We start from the raw sequence: 25,478 nt of genomic DNA on the forward strand, positions 1-25,478 counted from the left end.
TGTTTGTCGACTGGCGCCTGGCTCTTGTAATTGTTCGAGCAAACAGACACAGTCGAGACGCCTGATTTACTAATGTATCTAGTTTTAGCACTTACACAATCTGCTATTGGATTATCCACAAAAACATCCCGAGTCGTGTTTGTGTCGAGAGAAAAAATGTGTTCGGAACTGATCGGGCATCGTCGGAAGCAAAAAGTGACATTTTGATTGCGGTGCAACTACTTCGCCGTAATCATGTATAATATGGAAATTATGATGACAAAGTAACGTTATGTTTCTATTGATGGGTTTTATAGAACCCACCTAGCATTTTACAGTGTAGGTATTATAATGTTTCACCTACTTCACAGTTAGGAATTGTAGCATTGCCACGTAGTTTACTAGTTCAAAGTAGATCTACTACATATTGTACAATTTGGGCACAAGAATTGTTCCTTGTGGAACACTTCAACCAATTGTAAATGAAGTCATCTATAATATGTAGTACACGCGTTCCTTGAAATATGATTGTGTATTTTTAATTGTTAATGATATGTTTTTATTAAAATTGATGTCACTTCTCTAAGTACTGATTTTCATATAATTTTATGATTTACCCTAAGTTTTTCGAAGAATTATCACTGGGCATACTTGGAAACACTTTTATGAGATTAGCTTTCAGATAAGCACTGCCTGTATTACGCTGACAATTAGGTCATAGTTATAAAACTTAGGTTGCTTTGGAAAGTGATTCACGTTTGATTGGAAGGTGATTCAGTTTTAATGTTGAATTTTAAGTAAATTACGGCGTTGTACAGCTTTGACATAACGTAACGAAACGTAGTCACGTAGGTAATGTTCATTGTATATTAAAATAATATAGAGAAAAGATATACATGAGTAACTTACAGATCTTGTTGCTCTGATTTTCATTGGTGGAGAATAAATAAATAGAATATTTAATTAAGATTATGTTTTAACAGAAGTCTTTTACTAAATCTTCCACGCGTATTGTAGTGAAGGACAGCAGTTCATTGCTTTTAGCAACAACTTAACAAATGCCTAATTTGTTAAAAAAAAGAATAATTCTATTGTAAGAATTTCCTGCGTTCTTGACCCTAGAGCTAAGAAAGGCGTGATCAAATCAATCAGAGTGGCGTCATAGAATAATATTATTAGTAAAAACTTAAGAGTAGGCAATCCTAAGAGTTTCCGCATAGTAATCTTAGAAGGATGTCATTTGTGTGTCCTCGTTTGTCTCGTTTTTGCGTGTTCTTCGTGGATTATTAAGTTATTTTTCTATTTAAGCTCTGTAATTGAATAGGTAGGTACAACATTATCAGCCCATTAACGTCCCCACTGCTGGGGCACGGGTCTTCCCTATGGATGGATAGGGAGATCGGGCCTTAAACCATCACGCGGGCCCAGTGCGGATTGATGGTTATTAACGACTGCTAATGCAGCCGGGACCAACGGCTTAACGTGCCTTCCGAAGCACGGAGGAGCTCGAGATGAAAACTTTTTTTTTGTGGTCACCCATCCTATGACCGGCCTCTGCGAAAGTTGCTTTACTTCAACAATCGCAGACCGAGCGCGTTAACCGCTGCGCCACCGAGCTCCTCAATAGGTAGGTACACATTGCTTTATTCTGAAAATCTTATATTATTATGCCTTAAGGCCCATTCATATATTCCATTCTTTACAATTGTAGTCTGGCAAGACGTTAGTACTAGTAAGTACTAATTTAGCGTTTTTTTATAAATAATATTTATTGAGTTTTTACTCAGTAGAATACACAAAAAACACAATTTTTACATGATGCTTATTTTCTTAATTTGTTGTTGTAAAATACTGATGTAGGTACTTAGTTTTTCTATATGTGATGTAGGTCAAAGCATCAAATCAAATCAAATATACTTTATTGGTCACATACAAAACATATAAAAATTTAACAACAGTACTAATGGGCGGCTTTATTGCTCTGAAGCAATTTCTTCCAGGCAACCACTACCAGTAATCAGCAATAAAAAACTAGTAGTAGCTTTGCTATAAAAAAATGTGACGAAAATCCTTATAAAAATCCACATTACTTTATAATTACCTTCTAAAGTATACTCTCAAGAATGGTTGATGCTCTCAACGTTGATTATTTTTCGAGGATCTCTTGCGAAGGTACAGTCAAAACCTGTCGTCACGGCCGCGACGCAATTTCTTAGCAATAACATCTTAATATGTAGGAAACTGTGTAAAACCATTAAGCCGATGCATTAGGACTTACAAATATTTAAAAGCCCAATAACCTCTCAATTTTCTGCAATTTGGTCTAATTGTTTTTATAAGCTCAAGGCTTGTTCGAATTCCTTTCCAACGACATAGAGCCATGTCACGTTTGAACTAACATTGAAAATTTTCCGATGTAGGTACTTTGTTTAAAGAAAACACGTCCTGACCAAAAAGTGTTCGTTATTACAGTAAATAAAGGAAACAGATTCGAAATAAAGGTCGCGGTATATTGGACACGTCTGTATTTAAGGTGGCTTTTCCAGTGAGGGCGTAAAAGCGACAAACGGATCATTTTAAAATAAACTACAAACTGTTCACTAGTAAGTAATAAATCGTTACGTAGTAAGTAAAGGCAACGAGAACAGTAGAGATGTGTTTAATTCATAAAAAAAAATCGATATTTTGCTAAGCAGGTACCAAGAATTCAAAGAATGAAGCATTTGTTGTTTTAGGAAGTCACAAGCCAAATGCACACAGAAAATAAAATCAAACTGTGAAGTTGAACAAAAAGGTAATGTATGCTGCGTAAAAAGGTAATGTACAAACGACAGCTTTATCAAAACTTAATATACTTCAGAATTTTAAGTTTAGTTTTTCTTTCAAACCATTTCAAATAGGTATCGTAATCGCTAATTTCGTGCTTAGAGAAAATTCTCGTTTGCCGCCCGTCGCTTTATCGCCAGCACTGGTGCGAATGCATTAAGCGGTCATTCTCTGACGGGTCAAGGTGCGACTGTCAAAACAAAACAGACCCCTTGAACGAAAAGTCTTTAGTAATGTAAGGTGTGTGTCCTCAGCCTTAAGGAAAATTTGAGGCAGCGACTCCGGAACCGGAAGAGAAACAATCGATTAGAATGAACTGTCATGCATCAATCTACTTCTTGACAAGACAAATCAAGTATTTCAAGGCGGTATACTAAAGTTCACTGAATACATAAAGAGTCGTATTTCTAGTCACAAATAAATCACTCATCATTTTTTTTTAATTTGATTTACTTAAACATTTGGTGCCTACCAAATAGACTTTGTTCTTTGACATGTTTTGGGTTTTAGGTAAAACTAACATTTGTTCTGAGTGCAAATAAACACGTCTACAAGGTAACTATTAAACGCAAAATCAACACAAAATTCATATTTTAGTTAGTAATAGCTGACCTAGTTAGAATTGTGTTTAAAGGACGTGCTGTGAAGATAAACATACTTTATAAGCCTTGATACAAAACTCAAGTCCTTTATACTAAACGGATTATCTATGGATTTTAAACACAGTTGGTATGTACTCCGGATTGGCTACGAAAACATAACAACTGTGCACATTATTTAAAGACACTTTATATTTGCTGATTTATCCAAAAGAAAACTAACACAGTCAAAACTAATCATGTAAATAATAACAGGAAAGTCGTGGCAAACATGAGAATTTTCAATTTGAATTCCTTTAACCGTTATCCGGAGACGCAACTCCACGGTTGCCGTATCAAAGCCGGCAATCTATTCAAAACAATGCATTTGCGTCGGTGGTTTCCGATTCTGGAGCGTGGTAAACGGCGAAGGAGTAAGGTACAAATACATTGACCTATTTTGATAAGGGCCTGCGTAGATTGTGTGGCGTCTCACAGGTGCTTACTACTCGGTGACTGGTCAACGTTCCTTTTAGGAATCCTTACCTTTGTAGGGACTGGGACCCTTCGTGACACGGTTGTCAGTTAAGCGGTTGGTCATGGATTTCAGTGCTGTTAGTGTTGAGAACCGATGCGGTTTAGGTTACTACGTGTTAGGTACGGCATACCGTATGCATTGCTGATGTAGAGACGCTTAAACTCAAGAATGACTTTATTATTTGAACTTTCGACGTTTTAGTTGTTAAATTATCTTGCAATTTAAATAGGAGAGTAGGAGTTTAAATTACTACTCGAATCTACTTTATAATGAACTTAATATATTTCTTTAAAAGAAAACTTTGTTAGGTCAGCGACTAAAGCCCGTGCACACCGCTTCGAAACGCACGCACACGGACAAAAAAGTTTAGCTTATAAGTTTTATAATCAAGCGAGGTTTTTATCTTGTAGTCGTTGGCCGCACGGCGCGCCGCGCGCATGTCACCGCCGCTCGGAAGCAACATACACGCGCGTGGAAACACATATGAAAATTTAAAAAGTTAAAATTCCAGCCAGTATCGCAGAAGCCCCGGCCGAAGCCGTTTAAAAAGAAAACGTGTTCTTTTCTTAAATCCGGCCTCTGCATTATCCGGAAAATTATGAAAGTGATGTGAAACCGTGCTCTTCAGTACGTTCAGAATTTTCTCAGCAATATTTTGTGACTACAAAAGCTATTGTTCGCGGTTAGGTTTTATTTAGTAAGCACTACACTTTTTCAGTGTTTTGTTTCTTTGAATGCGAAGTGTGTTGGTTTATTACATAAAAGTGGGTGGTACAGTTTTCGTAAAGGAAAAGCGGCAGAGCAATTCAGTTAGATGTATGTTCAACATAATATACAACGGGTCACAACATGACGGCAAAGTTCGGCTATGTGAGTTGTAATTTATTTATATTAGATACTTAAATTTGCGTTGCTTTAGTGCGGATTTCATTTTCTTAATATTAAAAACAAATGTATTATTTTAAAAAATGGCCCTGATTTTACATGTGATAAATGCCATATTTTTGTATCGGACGATATATCACTTTTGTTGCTAAATACAATAGCTTGATAGGTATGTGCGAACGATAATTTTATCTCAATAATTATGTACTTACGTCTGTAATTGCACGTGGAATATCAGTTGTTATAAATATTCTGTTATGAATGGAAACGTTTATAATATTTTTCAGATAGTGATATAGATTATAATGATAAAGTGACGATAAATTGAATCTGAATTATATTTGTTCCTGAGAGTCAATACTTTTAATCGATCGATAACATTCTAGAACTAAGCAGTTTTATTTTTATATTTAATTTAACCCAAACACCTCCACCAACCCGCAGTTTAGCAGCGTGGTGGAGTATGCTCCATATCATTTTCGGTTGATTGAGGGGAGGCCTGTGCCCAGCAGTGGGCTGTGTCTAGGCTGTTTATATTTAATTTAATTGTTATTTCACCCTTAGATGGTGATTACTATTAAACTTTTATTTTGGTAGAATTTTATCATAATGAAGTTATGATGGAAATTAAATTTGTTGGACGGATTACTTCGATTATATTATACCTACTGAGATATTTAACTTACCGTAAAGATAACACGGGACAAAGTAAAATAGCTTGACTTTCCTCGGTACTTATTGAACTAGTTTAGAGCTGGATTTTTCAAAAATAAAATCCAATTCAATGTATAAGTATATTATCCTAGAATAAGGTTAAAAGAACATAATTATTTATTATCTAACTCTTTGTGACAAACTAATAAAATTATTGGCTGGTAACCCATTAGTTTACAATACAGTTGCAAACGATTACGAGTTGCGACAGTATAATCGAATAAAATGTTTTTTTTATTTATTAAAAAAAAAAAACACTTGTTTAAAAGCAAAAAGGGGGTATAATTTGAGCCACGTATGACTTACATGAGATTGACATGAGGTGCCATGTCAACTTCATACTTTTTATTCCACTACGCAGTCGCTTTTTGTAATCGATTACAATTTTGCTAAGGCCCTCTTCCACCTACCTATCTTAGAACGACGCCATGACAACTGTGACAATGTTATTATGTGACAATTATCACTGGATAATGGCTAGAAATTATTTCCTGACGACGGATGACAAGCAGCATGGCATGATAAGCAGCACTTGACAACTATGTGTATAAAAGTATTAAACAACATATATTCAACTTTATTACTACCTACATAAGAAACTTGCATAGACTGCACAGATAATCAGGCACGATTATTATACCTATCAGACAGGATGGAAGATTAGTAGGTTAATCACATCAATTTTAACATCCTCAATAAAATGCTTTCAACAAGTAATTATAAATCTTATTTCGACAAGTTATTTATTGTGTACGCTTAGCGCAGCATTATTATATACCTACCTTTATCTGGGCTAGACTCTTTTGTTATATGTCGGTTTAAGTGATTTTGTCGACCTAGCAAAATAAATAGAAATAAATGTGCTATAAAACTCGTAACTGAAATTGGTTATAATGACTCCATTGAATAGTAGGCCATTGGAATCACTTCGCTCTGGCCCTTTAGGAAGAGTCATAAAGTACTTCAAAGGTTTAGAAATACCTAATACTTAAAAACAGTAATGACAGGCAGAACAATTACATTACTTAAATAAAAAATACTTTACTGTGCCCAAAAAAGAAAAGAAATTGAGATAATTTGAGTGATAAAGTAAATATTAAAATGCAATTTTCACATTGCATTTTTCTACTTATGCTTTCAATTTATAATGCATTTAATAATTTATTTAATATTTATTATACAGGTTAACAAAAATATACGTAATTATTGTTAATAAAATTTATAACATAGTCAAATTAAATACCTAAACTAAAATACGTCAAAACACAAATGTATAGAATACCATATCAGGCGTCAAAAAGCCCTCCCGAAAGCGAGCCCCGCCCGAACGGACCCATTATGCTTGCTTTTCTGTATTTTTTTACCTTATCTCTCGAAACGATCTCTTCCAGATAGTCATGGAGCGTGGAAAATTATTAGAGAAAAACATGATACACCTAACCAAGTGGACCTTGCGCTAGTTCAAAAATAAGTTTTAAAGTTGCCTAAGAGAGACGATTTGCCTTACAAAATATATAACGAGCAAGTTATTTATTTTGATTTGCATGAGAAATCCATTATTAATTTTCTAAAATCCTAAATATAAATTGTATAAATACGGATTTATGTCTTCATTGTAGGTATATATTTTTTTATTTTAATTATATAAATATTACTAATTTGATCTGTCGTGTATGCTTAAATCCTAGGTGATAACTTATTTGGAATTGCCAATATATTGCCAATTAATTTCGTGTAATTCTACGTTTTACGACTATATTTTGTTAACAAATGAATTGCAATTAACAGAGACGATTAAATTGAAAGATATCATAAATAAAATATTCCAGATACTATAGTAATAATATTTTATAAGAAAGTTTTATTTGTATTAGGTAGGTTTTAGGGTTCCAAACCAAAATGGTAAAAAGGAACCCTTATGGTAAGAGTAAGTTCGTCCGGTTAAAAACTGTTCCTCTCCTCTCCCTGTTTACATTTTCATTACATACACAGTCATACACAATTAAAGATACAAACTGAAGACACACTTTGTATGGATATATCAAAAAGAACGAGCAGCATCTAGTGATGCCGCAATGTGAAGGCGCCTGTCGCAGCAACGCGGCTATAATTAAAGGCGCCCTTAGTAATAAAACTGTGAAAGTACCTATAGGTAACTTAAATAAGTATGTTTATTAATTTATGATAATATTATAATACAAAAGTGCGAACTTCTTTACTGAAGTGAAACCTCATGTGTGAAACGTTTGGAATTCCACACCTTTCCTAATGAAGGTCTGTGGGGAAAGTGGAATTAGGACAGAACAGTTATAAACTGCATACATCTTCTTACTTAATTATTATATACTAACCTATATTGCTTCTATATTTAAATATAAATAATAGTATCGATACAAGCAGTCGAAACGAAGCCAAGTTCTCTTTCGGTAATAATTTATTGCGGTAATAAAACTGTCTAATAATTTAACAGTGTTTTTATTTATATTCGTCAAAATAGGAATATAAAAAATACAATGTTAATAAAAAATATAACATAGTCAAATTAAAAACCTACACTAAAATACGTCAAAATACACAAATATATATATATATATATATATATATATATATATATATATATATATATATATAAAACCATATCAGGCGTCAAAAAGCCCTCCGGAAAGCGAACCCCGCCCGAGCATACCCATTATGCTTGCAGCGTTGCCTCTCTGGACCGCAAGTGAAATACGCTGCGCGAGGAAAAAGCCAGCTCGAGGATCTCCAAAGCACATCATATTCAGTGGATAATTTTATACGATAAAAAAGGAATTACATTTTCTTACTTGTAGAACAATGAAAATATTATGTTCTTAAATAATCAAGTGTCAAAGGACAAAAAGTTCAAATTAATTATCCACATAAAGAAAAAATGTCACGAATAAGCGGCGCGTGCCGTATCAACTATTTAAAAAAAGTAGCATCGATTGCACAGCTATTGCTTGGTACATGCACAAAGAAATTGTACTAAAACCAATTTTTATACCTATGCTGTTGGTTTTTGTTTCCTTTTTTATGCTAATTTGTTTACCATGCTGCCTATAATCCTAGGGCTTTAGCCAAGCAACGATTATGACAATTGTCAAGTCTTAGTCCCACAGTAACGCAGACCTAAGTAACCTTGGTAATCTAAGGGGTTCTCAAACTTTCAAGATAACGGAGCACTCGCAGAATACCATTCATTTTATGGTACCCCATATCATAATGATTACAAATCAAAGACCCTGTAATTCAAAGAAGATCAGAAACTTTTATAATGCATTAAAATATCTTTTAAATAATCTACTGATCCTTAGTTCCGTGGAACCCACTTTGGGAATCACTGGTCTAATGCAAGTCTGTCAATAGGTAGATACTTATACACTAGTTCCTCCACGACTTACTATTGACCAAGTTAAATATATCCCAAGTATTTGATTAACAACCTTCTTAATTCTTAAAGCCTATATTGCAACAATCACGCCTATGACAAGTGACTATAAATATTTGTTGCAAATATGATTCTAGTGTAGGGTGTTTCCATTCATATTAGTTTACACATTCTGAGAGTATCAATGCTACCTTAGGACCTTAGGACACCAACATTAAACACACACACACACATAAATTTATAGCAATAAAACTCATTGCATATGTTGACGTGATAGACTATGGGACTATGGCTGATGAGCTGATAACGTGGTGAATAACCTATTGTATGTATTATACAATAAGTACATGATCATAATATTATATAAGAACGTTAACACCAAGAGACTCTACGAACTGTCTTTAACTTGGTGGTTCTTAAGGCAAGCCTTGTTAAGTCGAGTTATTGCACTTATTAGACCATTGATGCTCTATGGACGACATCGCCTAGCGGCTGCGGCGCAGTTACCTTGCTGACGATTTCGTCGTCGACGACGTCGTTGATCGAGTATTACGAACACATAATACGACAATCCTAAAGCCAAATTCTAATATTGCATAGCTTGTGCCCCGCATGCCTCTTGTGCCGCATGCCTCGCGATGTGGCGGTGCATGTGCTACGCACGTATTGACATAGCATGGCGTACGAGGCACATACCACACAAATCTCGCAATATTAGTAAGATTAGAACTGAAGACTCTGGCAACCTATAGCAATGAGTTGCTAGAAGCATTTTAGCATTTATTTATAATATGTTGTGTGATAACCTATGTTTATAGTACAACACAAATAAGTTTGCACTTTCCATTTTCAAGTAGACTGGTTTTGTATGTCGAACAACGGATTTAAATAAATATTCTATGGATATTTATATTTTTTTATCCCTTTTAAGGCAGACAGTTACATAAATGTATTTTCAGACATTCTGAACAGAACTGAGCTGGAAATAGTTTTCAACTTATATGGGTTGATGATCAATAGAACTGTTATTTATTTTATAAATATGGTTTGTTTGTAGCATGGTAGAGCTTTCATCAACATACTCAGTAATTTTGTCGTCTCAAAATTTTTGCCAACATTGTGCTCATCGGATCCAGTCGTTTCGCCTACAAAACGATTTATTTGTCCTATCGCGAAGATAATCATATTATCTTGCCTTGGTAACCATTCTGTATTTTGCGTACCTCTGCCCATTCTTAAGAATAATTATAAATTTTAAAATAACTCAATATGTATTTTTTGTTTCAGGTTACCACAGCTTGCCGTCTCTGCGAAGATATTGTGCCTCCTGATGGTAAGTGTGATTTATATTTTAAAGTAATACAGAGCGTGGATTTTTGGAAAAAGTAATGCTGAAATACATTTTTTCAAATTTTTGCATCACCCCTAAAGCACTAACTACAATTTGACTGAAGCGTTAAAATTAAGTAATTTACATCGAGATCGACAGTTGTAACTTTCGTTGTAGTCACATCTAATAATCCAAGAGCTCAAATTACACTGGAATTCAGACGTTTTACACTAGCAAATGCTTATGTACTTATTGCATATTTACCAGTGATAATACATACAATATTAAACTTACAAAGATAAAAACTCTAATGAATAAACACTGCTTACTGTGTGGTCTCATTCGGCTTCAGACAAAGAAAACCTTATTGGTATTTAAAAATTAATTGCTAAATCAAAATCAATGAACAACTCTGATTTAATGGATAAACTCTAAAAAATAAATTAAGCAATCAAAGGTTATCGCACACATAAATGTCAATACATGGTTATGCACATAAAATCTCAAACGTTATTGATAATAAACGAGCCGATATTATGTAATTAAATAAGGAAGTACTATTTAAACCAAATATTTATATTTTTGTAAGACTGTTTACAAATATTGATTTATTATAATAAACAATAGAATTAAACAAACTACGTTGCAAAACTTTACATTATTTATTTGTAGTGATCATTTGAAGGTTGATGATTTATTTATTTTGCTTGACTTTTTTCAAGTCCTTGCTCTTGAGACTTCAATAGTGTAGTAAAGTGCGATTGTTTGGTACCGGAATTTTATAAAATCTGAACGAATGTGTGCTTTTTTATAGTTTACGTTTCGACGAAGTTCCTATTTATCATTTAGAAACGATCTACAAAGTTAAACAACTTATGCTCCTGATTATATTTTTACGTTGTTGGTCCCGTGAATTGTCACACTTTGCATCTTTATATTATAGGTACCGTTTTACTTAAATCTTGAAATCGTTTTGTCATTTGCATAATCTAACACGTGCTTTTATACAACACGTGTCTTTACATATCATTTCATCCACCACGCTTCAAAGTTGAACGTAAATTGTTTTTTATCATATTAAATGTAATATAACATGTAAAAAGGTTGGTTAGCCTGTTTAAAAGGATTAAATTTGCGTTTTCAATTGACGCCGCTATCATTTTATTCACATTAGCTGGGTTTGATGAGTCTGCGTCTACGCATGTACTAGTACTCCACTCAAATGTCTACAGTGCATCATTAATATATTTTTAATACGGTTGCGCTTTTTTTCTTTTCTTTTTTTTTGCTAAAGAACGGCAAATTTTTTATTCATCAATGATGATGATAATAAGTTGCCTTGAAGTAAATTTGGACGCTGCCTTTGTCTTGTTTCTTGCATTTTCTATGATCGTCCAGAAGATAAAAGTAGCATTAAGTTCGCATCATCGCTAAAAAAGGTTTATAGGCCTTTACTGTCTTTAACATATATTGTTCCCTATGCAATCATCTACTGCTGCTCCTTTGTTTTAAGAAATTCTCTAACACTTTGCCAACAAACAATATGATGGGCACTTGCATGTATTTCTTGCTTAACCAACATTGTAAGATATTCTTTGTCTGTATAATGGGGTAAGGTGGGTTGCAACGCGACTTGCAAACTTGTACAACTTTAACGACTTTATGCCTCCAGTATCCACTTACTTGCCTTGGTGACGTAAAGAATTTCAGATTTAATTGCTTAAGGAATTGCATCTTTGACATTCTTGGTGTTTTCTTTAAGCTGAACTTCTTTACTGGTAGTTTTAGTACTTCGCTTTCATTTCCATCGTTTGCCTTTTGCCTATGTAATGTCTTAAGTTTGTTGGTGGGAACGGTTTCCAACCTGATACTTATCTGAATAGTGTAGGGGAAGGGTCCGGATAATTATTAGTACTTGTTTCAATAAAGTAGTCACATTCTTCTTTTCTTTTTTTTTTCTATCTTCCTTTTTGCTTTCTAGAAAGCTGAGATTTAAGCATTTCCTACGGACTTTTAGCCAAATTCTCACTAACTATCAGTAGAGATAGTGATCAAACGGTACTTGTTATAAAAATAAATAAATTCTAATGATAATGGGGAAGAACTTGCAGCCACTATCTTTAGATCAGTGATAACCGAAATGAAACAATAAACCTTGCGCCTAATATATCAGTCTACATCTATGTAGATAACATGCGTAACAAATAAAGTCTGCTTGTTTTTTTTTTGAGAATTTTACGTTTTCTTATAAAATATACGTAATATTTCGTCTCACGTATTTTCTGTTTATCAGCCGTTCCCTTTTTATAGATCAATGCCGTGTGTTGTGGGCTCGTAATGAGTTCTGAATTGTTAATAGGTATTGCAATTGATGTTGCATTTAAGAAACAGTAACGTTTTATCTTAAAAATCAATATAAATAAGAAGGTTATAATTATTTGTTGCCGATTTAAGTAGCTTATGTCAAAAGAGTGCACTGTACTTTATCGAACGTATCATAAGCATTAGATCCGGGAAAATAATATTGCGTTGTAGCTAACTAACGCATCGCAGTATGGCAGGTAAGTAAATTCCCAACACCCATCGGACGGGGTATTTAGCGATCGCCTCCTATCATTTGCCGAGATTGTACGGCATCGGCTTACGATGAAGAAATTTACCTTTATTGAATGGCGAGCTCATGAGATTTTCAATTATGAAATCGTGTCATAAAACCCCGGGCTACGCGCTGTTGGTTTAACACGAGTTTGTGTAATGATATCGAGCTTTTGCAAATTATGCGTAAGAAAACGGTTTTGAAAATATATTTAGGTTCTTTAAAAATAAGTGAAAATGGGCATTTGTTTGTAAATAAAATGCAGATCAGTTTTTTTTTTTAGAAATAAAGCTATTAAGAGGCTAGGCTATATACCTACGATATGCATACTACTGATTTTAATAGCATGTACTTTAAAATTAATGCGAGCCATTTAGTACATGCTGTGAATAGTCAGGTATTGCACGTATTCAATTAAGTGTTAGTGGAATAACATTAGGATCTAGTCGATCGATTCATGATCTACCATTTAGCACCTATAAGTTCCGCATTCGGGTAATGGAATAAGTGTTTGGAATGTATTTAATATCTACGTACATTAAACAGATGACGTTATGATATGCTGATGTAGATTTTACGTATGATGACATGTTTTTGTTATAGCTACAGAAGTTGTAGTTTGCCAAATTGATTAAAGTTGAACTTCAGAAATAAAATTTTGACTGAGCGTTTTTTGCATAACAACAATCACTTCGAATACACGCGCGGTACAATGTTCTGTCATGTCCTGAGATCGATCAAAGGAATCATTTGAGTCTTGTACTTGGTACTATAGTCGAATAAGTATAGTAATAAAAATAAGTAGGTGCAAAATTGTAAATTGTAAATAGGTACTAAATACAGAATGTTGAATGTTTGGAAATTACAAAATTTATAATTGTGATTCAATTGATAATATCAACATAGGTTTGCATAAAGTTTGAAATAAAAGTGATATTACATTCGTATCTAGTATATTTAATACTTACCTATCTCTTAACGTCATCAAAATTGAACTTCTATTTATGACAGCTCGTAAAACTTACAGATAAAACGATAATGAAAGTATACTTTATCACTTAGCCTATAGGCTTAGTTTTATTACGTAGGTATACTAGGTTATGGATTTCTTTAGAATGTTTGTTTTCCTTATCAATATTTATATTGGAGGCATCTTATTAGAATTGTAATTGTTGAAATATACATTATACTGATACGCTATGTATTAGGTTGCGGTGTATTTTTGTTTAATATTATTTCATATTGCAAGTAGTTTCACTTAATCTAATAATATAAAGAAGGTATAATGCCTTGTAGATACATTGGTCGATACACGTCTTTAGGACCAACCTCATTACCACCATCATAACCATCAGTTTCAGTAAACGTTTGTCATTACTGTCTATCGATAATCCATTTAGTAACTTGTTCTATGACTATGTTCCATGAGTGAGGTACGTAAGTGAGGACTTTGTCAAGTAATACGTTTACTTTACAAAGTACCATATTTAGTGTACATTTTCCTTCTATATTTTAAATGACTATAATTACAGATTATTCTTTATAATATATATTATCTTTGTCCCCAAAAAAGGATATGTATGTGCATGTGTCTGTGTTTTTCCAACGGACTTTATTTTTAACTTCACTAAAATTTTAGGATATTTATTTTAATATCGAATCTAGTTTCTTGCCAGCGTCAACGCACTTTATCTGTAAAAAAAACAATTATTACGTGTTTGTTATCTGACGCGTGTGTGGCCGGCCTAATCCGTCTGAAAGGTAAGATAAGGCTAGCCGCAGATCGCCGCGGAACTGGGCTATCACAGGGCTATCACCTCCTTAGATACAAGATTAGGACTGAAAATTTCAAGTGGAAACATATTGCGTCCTAGTTTTTATCGAGTGTCATAACATAACATACATATATATTAAATGTAGCTTCAATAACTATGAATGGGGCTTATCAATTAGAGCACCATGATGCATGAGGTTTTATTAAGATGAAAGTAAGTATAGAGGAAAAAATATCTTCCGGGTATAATAAGTAAACCCACAAGCTACACGATGAAATATCTTTATAACTACTTACGTTAATGAAAGCATTCAACCCACAAAGGTTTCTTCGAATATTTTAGTTTTTCTTGTCCATATATCAGATAATAAATATTCTCGGACGTATGTAAACGATGTCTGCTTCTAATATATATTTGTTAGCTCATGTTATTTTTCTGATAGTCCCTGTCTAGACTTAGGTCTACTAATTTTATAAAAACATAATATATAGTTTAGAGAATGTATTCATACGGCATTTGCCTTCAACGGAATCTAACATAGTGCAGACAAAAGAGGAGCGCTTAGGGCTTCTGATAAATGGTGGCATGGTTGCGCTTTTAGAATATGGATATAATTGTAATCGCTAAAAGCTATAGCAATTAACGTAAGTCTACTGCTATTTGCCCCCTGTTATCGTTCGTACTTTTGTAATATTTATTGATTATCAGTGTTCAAGTAGCATGAAAATTTCCGATACACTTGTCGGATAGTTTCGGTGGGTTTGATATGTAATCAACCGTTAATAATGCGAGCACTCGGGTCGACTAAGATAAGCTCAATGACAACGAACACTGACCTCCCAATATTGTAATGCACATTATAAAAGACCTCGTTGGCTGGAAGGAAATTAAAAACAAAACAAGCGATAAGAAAAGTAATAAAGCAGATTTTAAATTTTGAATTCTAATTTTAAAATAATCCGTTGATGAGAGTAGCTTTGCCTGCTAATTTGCAGACGATTAATAAGTATAGGTCGGTTGTATTGTACCTAATGTAAATAATTGAAGTAAACACCACGATATTTTCTGAACAGTGCATATATTTCTTTCTAGGCACACAGATCAGAACCTAAAAGAAAATCTTAGAACAGTCATCGATTTTATCCAAAAGTGGTTGTAGATTTATTTTGTGGTCACCAATCGAATTGTCTACATTAATAGAAATGGTTGACTGTGAATATTATAGGTTCAATTAGGTTGGCGTGACTAGTTATATCAAATCTGCATATAAAATGCTTTATTAACGCAGTGCACTTTAGATTTAAAAATATGAAACTTGCTGTAAATCCATTAACATAATTAATTTTTGGACGGCTTTGGGAATGGCTTCGTTATTTTTAAGTGCGACTTGTTTTGGCGCGTTACGATTATTATGACAGTTTTAAACAGTCATCATGAATATATTGTAAAATGATTACGGACGTCGCAGTCATTCATTGGGAAATTAACTGGTTAAATATGTGACGTGTGAGTGTTAGTTGAGTTGATTCACATACACAAATAATCATAACTTTACTGATTAAAGATATTATGTACGAGTTAGAGAAAGTTGTTGGGTCTTTTAAATCTACCCCGGTATTGTTTACAAAAAGTTAACGTGAAACGCAATACGGCTGAATGGTGACCGCGACGCGGTAGCCTATGCTTTCCCACCTGAATATGACACCAGCTAACCAACTGCGAAAGATCCTAAAACAACAGTTAACAGTGTTGGAAAAGAAACTGCTTAAGGCAATAAATAAGATTTAAAATGTGTCGGTAATGTTAGTGAACCCTCACTCGATGGATTAGCCGAGCACGCCTGACCCATTGAAACGATCGATTGTTTCCTTATTGTGCTGCTTGTTACCGGCTCTAGCAATAATTACAATACTTTTATAGTATTATTAACTCATTTTAATTTTAAATCGTTGCTTTTCAATTTTACTTTACCTATTGTTTATAGACGGCGATTGTGGAAGACTAGTTTTGTTCCTAATACTAATGCCAATAAGGGTTTTTTTGGTACATAAATCATAATCTCTCAATTTTAAGTTTCCCAGAACCTGTGCAATTTCTAGGTACTTAAATTCCAATATACCTAGCGGTATTATTTACACAAAGTTTAGAGAAAACATCAAATACAAATTAATAGTGCTACGTTGATAGATTGCGGTGTCGTCCTCAGAGAAAAGTTCATCTTTAATTACATTTCAAATGAAATTACAATTTTGAGGTTAACGAGTAAATTGAACATACTCGTGAAGTTCAGAAGGTCATAGGAGATAGGACGTTGATCAATATCGGCGTAATGAGGTGTCTCTTACAACTGGCGCCATTAAAATCCCAGTGAAAGCCAACAGTATAAGGAAACTAATTTAAACTGCCCGACACATAGTTGCCAGTGATACTTGTGATATGGACCACACGCAATAAAGGAAGGTGTCAGAAAATTTTCTCTTTTAACACTTGCAAAAACTATCTTCGATGCAATAGACAAACACGTCGATTTGGTTTTCGGCAAAACCCGTGTTATTTTCTTGTTTAATGTTATATATTTGGATCCTTTTCGAACCAATCAACACACTACATAGTGATGCACTTTCTACTATAACAATGTTAACAGTTTTAACTATAGCAACAGTTTAGATTCTAGTACAGGATCAGAGACATGTAAATTAAATTAAAATTCAAATTCAAAAATATCTTTATTCAGTAGGTAACATAGTTACACTTTGAATCGTCAATTTTTACATAACGAACGTCTAATCCACCTAAAACTACTGCAGCTTCTCACAACTTGTATAGCCGGGGAAAAGAAGCTGCACACACCCTAGACGTTCTTTAAATAAATAAATAAACATAAAACATTGTTATACAATTGAGTAATTTAGCTGCCTAATATCAGTTCTCAGACAGTTAAGCCCATGCATTCATATCTTCTAAATAATCACTAACTTTATAATAACCTTTTTTGCTAAGTTTCTGTTTAAACTGATGTCAAATGGTCAAAATTAGTTTCTTACGTTTATCTCATAATCTACTCTATCTGTAAAAAAGGAAATGACGTTAAGTTATAAAATGACTCTGACGTCTTATAATATATTTTGTAATACAATCGCGAACGTTGTAATAAAATTGCCGTGACGATTAGAAATAGTGTAAACGATTGTGAAAATATACGATTGCGTATTTTATCGTACGCATGGGCAACGTATGAACATCGTTCAAACTTAACTCTTTGCTCATTCTTATGACGTTCTTAATGTTTACAGTGCAACCGCATAAGCATAACGTATCCGTTTTTTTTACTTTCAAAATTAAATGGGCCCTTATATATCGAAAAGTCATATTTATGCCTTTTGTTACTTCTGTTACAATTTTTCATGCAAATATTGTTACAAGTGTTTCAGTTTTTGTTTCAAATATAACGTCGTCTGTTGCTGGGATATTATTTTTTGTTGTCATTTGTTTGGTTATGTAATTGAATATTACTATGATAAAATAAATGTTCCCAGTTGTTGATTTGCTGTTTAGTGTACTTTATTTTTAATACGTTCTTTTATTATATTACTGTGTCTCGAGTTTTAATTCGATCTATGTTATGTAGTTAATGTTTCTGGATATTTTTTATCAACTTTGCTTTACATTGTTATGTTTGTGTGTTGTCAGGTGGTGATCTGCGGTGCGGTGCCATCAATGGTTCGGTCAGTGCGTCTGTACAGCCAGTGCTCCCATATGTACGTCAACGTGTTCCCAAACGGCACCGTCATGGCTCGCTCCGATGGAAACGACCAGCGTAAGTACTAGATCTACCATTAATCTACAAATCTTCTTTCTTGTCGTTCCCTCACTGCTGAGGATCTTGATCGTATGTGATCTTCCTCCACTGGGTTCGGTTGGTCCTGTGCCATATGTACAACTCTTTGTATAGGGTCCCCTGCTACCTGCTTGACCTGGTCCACCTATTCGATCGGCACTCTACAAATCTACTTCACTATTATTCTAAAACTGTCTTACTTACTTCGTGTTTTCAGTTTTCCAACATTATGTAAATAAAATATAGTCATACTATAAATTTACCATCTTCATCAAGTTTATCATCTCGTCTTTTATCTATGAACAAGTGCTTCCTCCAATCGTTGTTGTGTAATCCCGTTCAACCCAGTTATGTCTTACTTTAACAAGCATAATTGGTTACATAAGTAGGTACTTTTAGTTCGATGAGCTATCCTAAGTAGCAAACTTAAACGACTGGGCATACCCAACGTATACGCCACATTGTCAAATTCGTTCAGCTTACTTTTCTATGTGCTAGTGTTGCCAATTGATAGTCTATCGACTGTTGGCTGTTAGTAAAAACATCGATAGTTTTGATAGGTACTTTCGATAGTATTAAAACTCCGTCGATAATATTGTCAATATTTGAGCCGATTCTTTTGAAACGACTGTATTGATCGATACTATAGAAAGAAAAGAAAGAAAGAAACATTTATTACTTCCGGACACCACAGACAGACAGGTACATTACATTTAACACAGGACAGAAACCACACGGAAATCAATAAGTACATAGACAAAAAAAAAATACCAAAACAAAAAGAAAAACAAACCAAAATCATAAAAACAATAATAATAAAACTAAGTACTTATAGACAGACTACACACAGACAGGTGTACTATAGACAGGTTATTATGCTATTTTAGAGATAGAATACTATAGGAATAGGGAGCTCTTTTTTAGATGAAATTAATCGATTGAAGAACTATCGATAGTTCGGCAACACTACTATGCGCACCTATCTCAACCGCGCCGCGTTGAAATTGGTTTTTACTACTTTACGGCGAGTAATTGCACTTTGTTTACTACATATATATTTTGTTTAGTACTCGTCCGTATTTGTTAGACTCTTTTCGTGCTACTTCAGATTTATCGGTATTAAGTATCGATTTGTAAATATACTTCCTTATTCTGGATTTCATTAGCATATTTATTTGGATACCATCACGAAGCTTAAATGACATTGGATATTACACAAATATTGCAAATAGTAAAATTGGTTGGGACATCTAAGTAAATAAAACTCTTTTACGTTTTCCTCTGTAAAATGCTTACGTAAAGAACCTGTGTACGCATGCGTAGTAACACGAGGCGTATGCTGCAGTCGCTTGCGCAGCTAGACGTGAGAAACTATAGGAATATGTCAATACTTGAAGGGTCAACGGCCACAGTAGGGTCCACTGTGCGATATACTAACGGGGTATGGTCAGGGACGCGGGTTTACGTTTCTTCTATTCAAATATGCAAAATAGCAAAGTTTGTTCAATTTTTGAACTAAGTTGTTATGATTATGTACCCCACAACATTGGGAATGAAAAACTCCTTGTCTAAATGATTAATACCCTTTTGAATACAACGACAATTTGTTAATGAGAATCGAAAGATGTAATGCATGTAGGTAATGTGTAGGTGCATTAGGAAATTATGACAACAACGATTAATTTGTTAGTGTAATCAAGGATTTCCTTCTAGTAAGTGAAATTGCATGTATGGATTTATAGACTCTGACCTCGACGCTAAACGTGACGAGTTGAAGGTCTGTCCCCCTGCCGGTATTCTTTACAATAACCGAAACGGTGTGCTCAAAAGTGCCCTCACTGTGCGGGGGAGTTCACCGTGAAGATATGGCTACATAAGCCATCGTCGGGCGCATGAGCGTCGTGCCGACTAGGAGTCGAAGTGGTCGCCATGACCGAATCGGTCGGAAATCATCAAGTACAATCAAAATCATGAATTCAGGTGAAACATGAGTCCTTGGTTCGTTTTGCGATGGATGTGTCTCTGACTAGCCCAATTGGGACTACATTGTTTTTTTTTTTGACGTGGCTTATTGTAGATTTGCCGCAAATGACATTAACTACTCGTGCGGACAAATTAAATATAGTGGCAAGCTTATTATGTTACGTTTTAAATTCAGGAAGAGTGACGTGGTAACGAATACTGAGGGCGATAATTCAGGTCATGATTCTGAGTTAATATTAAGTGGAATTTTCCGTCGCAAAATTCATGTATATTTATGTTTTTTGTTTTCAATTTTATACTTTTGCGATGGAAATTTTCACTCGATATTTACTCAGAATCGTGAGCTGATTTACACCCCGTACAAGTGCATAAAGGTAACCATACAAGTATGTATGGGTGTTAGTGACATCGTAACGAATATGAGGGGGATGATTCAGCTCATGATTCTGAGTTGATATCAAGTGGAATTTCCTGTCGGAAAATTCATGAAAATTTTAGTGCCTTTTCTAATTATTCCAGTTCCATACTTTTGCGACGGAAAATTCCACTTGATATCAACTCAGAATCATGAGCTGAATCATCCCTCTCATATTCGTTACTATGCCACTAATACCCTGTATAAGTTTGTCATTTGTCGATATATTAGCATTAAATTCTTAGAACGAATTGGTTCTAAGCAGTTTTCTGCCAGTCATAACAAATTGTTTTGATAATGATTACTGATAATAACGTACTTGCGACTCAGTGTTAAGCCACTCAGCCGCAATCTCAGACGGTCCTTTACTTCTTTTATACTCGAGTGTTTACATACGAAACCATTCAACCCGACAATGTGATAAAGTTTTGCTTCTATTTGAACAAGACTTGGCAATTATCGATGAAAAAAGGATAAGTGTAGGTAAGACGGAATTTGCGAGTTCCGTTTCAACGGAACAAAATAGTAAAAATGCTTACATCGGCTTGTATTAATTTTGATAGAACACGAGGAAGAAATATTTTACAATTCTCATAATTTACAATTTATTGACATAAGACTGAACATTAAATACTGGACGCTAAGACATATACCTCAATCTTTTAATTTTTTAATATGTAATAAATCTTAGTCTATTAATAAAAGAAAAGTAACATTAAAACAATCACTTTTTACATACATTGTACACCAACTATTCGGCAAAGTAAATTTATCTAAATATACAAAAATTATAACCACATTTCTATTCAATACTCCAGTGAAATCATCGCCCACGTTTGCGAATATGTAATGTATTATTCTTACTGTGAAATTACTTAATATTTGTTGTAAAAGTATGCAACTTTTAGCACCGTCACTAGTGCAAACAAGTAATGCTTTCACCTTTTATTTTGCACGTGCCTTTACTGGTTTGCTAAAGAATTATCGCACATTCTTCTACGTGAAAGGAACAATGGCAGGTTATTGGAAATATGGAAATATTTGTCTGCTTCTATTATGTGTTGAAAGGTTGATCCTAAGTACATAAATCAATGTTTTCAATGATCGCATGCTGGTGTTGCCCGATAGCGATAAGCGCTGAATGAAGGAAATCGACAAACACGCCGGCGGGGCCGATATCGAGGTCCTGAAGTGTTTGTTGTCCTGACCTGATTGGCCGCTTCCATGGCTAAAGTTACGTAGTAGACTGTACGTTACCTTTCTGTCCTAAAAGGAAAACAATTTTGTTAACCTAGCAATGTTGTTTAGCAGGAAGTGTAGAGTACGTGCGATGTCTAGCGTCTTACACCTTATTTACGATTCACGAAGTTCATATTACACAAAACATGCCACTAGTGACCTAATAATGTATGCAGCTATTGCATTTATCAGCATTTGGACATGTAACTTAGTGTTTAAGTGCATGTGTTATTAGGTGGATTATTGCATCAGACTTATCGTCTTACGTAATTAAATCAAAACAGTATGTACCTATCCCAGAACAGAAAATAAAGGTACTTACCTATTTATCTATATATAAGAGGAGAAAAACAATCATTGTTATTTTTAGGTGATACACATATAACTGTCTGCTCAAGTAATTCGTGGTAACCTATTATTGGCTCAACGACATAACTTTAAGATTTATTAAATTGTATATTTTGTTTTGTTGTTATTCAGATAAAAAAGTAATAAAAAGAAATCATATGCCTTGTTTTTATTAAAATTATTTCTATGTCGTCTCCATATCTCCGGCCTATGCAATCCCGGACTTCTGGAAGGCGTGCGTGGGGATTAAAATTATTATTAACAGTTTCGGTAGGCAGTTCTACATTTGAAGGATACTTTATCAATTAGATGTGGTACAAAGCATGGTCCATGACTGCTTTTAAAGTATTTTCTAAAGCAAGTTCAAGTGCCACAAACCGACCTTACATACCAAATTCAAATCTAATAAAAACTTTCTAATAATAATTAATAGGCGTTGAAAGATAATAATCTAATATGAAGAATCGGAACAATAATCGCGTGAGAATAAACATTTATTCGTTGGTAAGAAGAAAAAAATAATCACTTGACCCGTGTTAGCATACGTGTTAGTTGTGAGGCAATAAAATAAACTACACAGCCAATATTAAATTTAACGATTTAATATTGCATCACCAATATCAGAAGGTCTTCCCTTCTTACCTCATTTATATGTCATTCCAAACGAAGGAGAGGTCTCCCAAATTTTGTCGGTGCATGTCTTTGGATGCTCAGTGCCGCCTACCGCCGAATACCACGTGAAATATGTGACGCTTTTTAATTAAAATAAGATTTTAACACGCTGATAAGAAAATTTAATTATTCACAAAGAGTTAGAAAAGTAAGTGAACGAAATATAACGGGAGCGTTGAAAGGCAGCCGGCACCTAATATTAAAATAAAACCCTTTTGAAAATTGAGTTCGTCGTTTTCTTCGTGTGGCTCACAGTTATCACAGCTTCCGTCACTAAAGGAAAACAACATCACAAAATTTTTGGGTTTTTTGTTCCCCAATAGCTTATTTTTTGCGGCACTTCGTCAGAAGATCGGCGGAACGAAAATTATATGAAATCAATCGACGTAGGCGGTGCGGCGCCTTCCCAAATTAAGTTGTTATATTTAAAAAATACAATAATAAAGCCCCCAAAAGGCCCTCCGTTTTGCAAAAAACCGGTATACCACACGCAAGCCTTATTAATATCCTATAATCTAATAATAAGGGGAAACAATAATTTGTGCGCTTCGTGAAAATAATAGATTGTAAAAGTTTTGATGAACAATTTTGGTTTTTGAACGATCGTTTCGAGTTATTCTTTTGTTGAGGACTTTATTTGTTTTTGTTTGAGTCAAAGTAGATTGTGAAGTGTATTGAAGTATGTTGGTGGTTTGACAGGTGTTTCTATAAAAAAATGGATAGCGTGTTAGCGGCTATAAAGTTTGTGTTTGCTTTTATAAATGTACCAAGTTATGATTGACTATACGCGTGTAGCGAGAGACATTAGATATTTAGATAGGTATATTCTATTATAATGGCTTTTTCATACGTCAAATTTATTTCGTTTTTATTTATACATATCATTAATACAGGTTAGTGACATCATAACGAATACTGAGGGGGATGATTCAGACCATGATTCTGAGTGAATATAAAGTTGAATTTTCCGTCGCAAAATTCATGACCTTGTATTTTTGTTTTAATTATTTTAATTCTATACTTTTGCAATGGAAAATTCCCCTTGATATTAACTCAGAATAATGAGCTGAATAGTTTTCGTTACGATGTCACTTACACCCCGTACAAGTACGTATGGGTGTTAGTGACACCGTAACGAATACTGAAGAGGATGATACAGACCACGATTCTGAATTGATATCGAATGGAATTTCCTCTCGGAAAATTCATGAACTAGTTTATGTGTTTTTTTAAATTATTTTCAGGTCCATACTTTTGCGACGGAAAATTTTACTTGATATCAACTCGGAATCATGGGCTCAATTATCCCTCAAAGTTTTCGTTACGATGTCATTAACACCCTGTATAACAACATAGCGTCACGCCTGTATCCTTGAAGAGATGGACTGAAGTCCTCTCTCCTGTGTATTGAGCGAGCCTATTCCCATTAACTGGGCACACATTCTCGAAACCACATGTTTTTTTTTTTCAATATATAATGATCCAAATATGAATTTAAACTTATAAAGTCGTGTTCAGTGGTTTAGAGCTGAACGTAGGTAAGTCTCTGAACAGGGCTATAACAGATCCAACAGAATAATCATAAAGTTTTAACTGTATTGCCAAAGATTTAACGACGAAACTGAAATATTTGCATATAATAAATGTTCATTGTCAATATGTAAGTACTTAAAAATATGTAGAAAATATTATGAGAACATGTTTTGCTAAATAATATGTCGCTGACAGTCAGACAAGATCTTTTCCACAGATCTTTCCGCTGACAACACAGTGACTTGCTGTTTTTTTTTTTTCAAAAAATTAAGTCTCAAAGTTCCATTTTTTAGAAGCCATTTAGTTTAAATACTTAACTAAGTCTAGAAACACTTAAAGACAAAACAATTATTTTCCATTATTGCTATGGATTGTAATGTCTGAAAATAAATCTTTATTATTATTGTACTTATACATTTTTTAAATTTAGTTGTTTTTATTTGTTTAAAGCATTTTTATAACTACTTCTTGATGTTTACCTACTATACTTTTGACGTTGACGTACTGTTTGTCAATATGAATTAAATGATAGAAATAAAATAATAGTATGTATTAAATATTCGGTTGATGGAGAGGAACCCCAACAGTGGGACGTATCAACAGGCTGTTTATAAACTAACGGTACGACATCGTTTTGACATAACAAAGTACAGTCATGAGCAATATCATGTACCCACTTTAGAACCCTGTCGCACTATCATATTTGACATTTATTGAGGCTAACGGTTTAATTTGTCAAAAAAGTTAATGTGACATGGTTGCAAAGTGTTTACATATTCTCGTGACCGTACAATAATTCTCTCCGTCAGTTAGTAATATA

The 25,478-nt window shown here is 34.0% G+C and overlaps 1 protein-coding gene across 2 annotated transcripts in view; it reads left to right on the forward strand.

Annotated features, from left to right (window-relative positions):
- LOC126371154 (uncharacterized) overlaps positions 1-25,478 on the forward strand; it is a 103,429-nt gene that overhangs the window by 58,944 nt on the left and 19,007 nt on the right. The window contains exons 1-3 of one of the 2 annotated variants that reach the window (XM_050016389.1): positions 4,340-4,791; positions 10,217-10,262; positions 18,321-18,447. In XM_050016389.1, the coding sequence (XP_049872346.1) occupies positions 4,790-4,791; positions 10,217-10,262; positions 18,321-18,447 (175 nt within the window). In that variant the 5' untranslated portion in view covers positions 4,340-4,789. Of the gene's footprint in view, positions 1-4,339; positions 4,792-10,216; positions 10,263-18,320; positions 18,448-25,478 lie in introns of those variants that run through there. The other variant, XM_050016388.1, reaches the window with a different exon arrangement.

This window comes from Pectinophora gossypiella, chromosome 12 (assembly GCF_024362695.1).
Source record: "Pectinophora gossypiella chromosome 12, ilPecGoss1.1, whole genome shotgun sequence".
In the NCBI taxonomy this organism is placed as follows: Eukaryota; Metazoa; Arthropoda; class Insecta; order Lepidoptera; family Gelechiidae; genus Pectinophora; species Pectinophora gossypiella.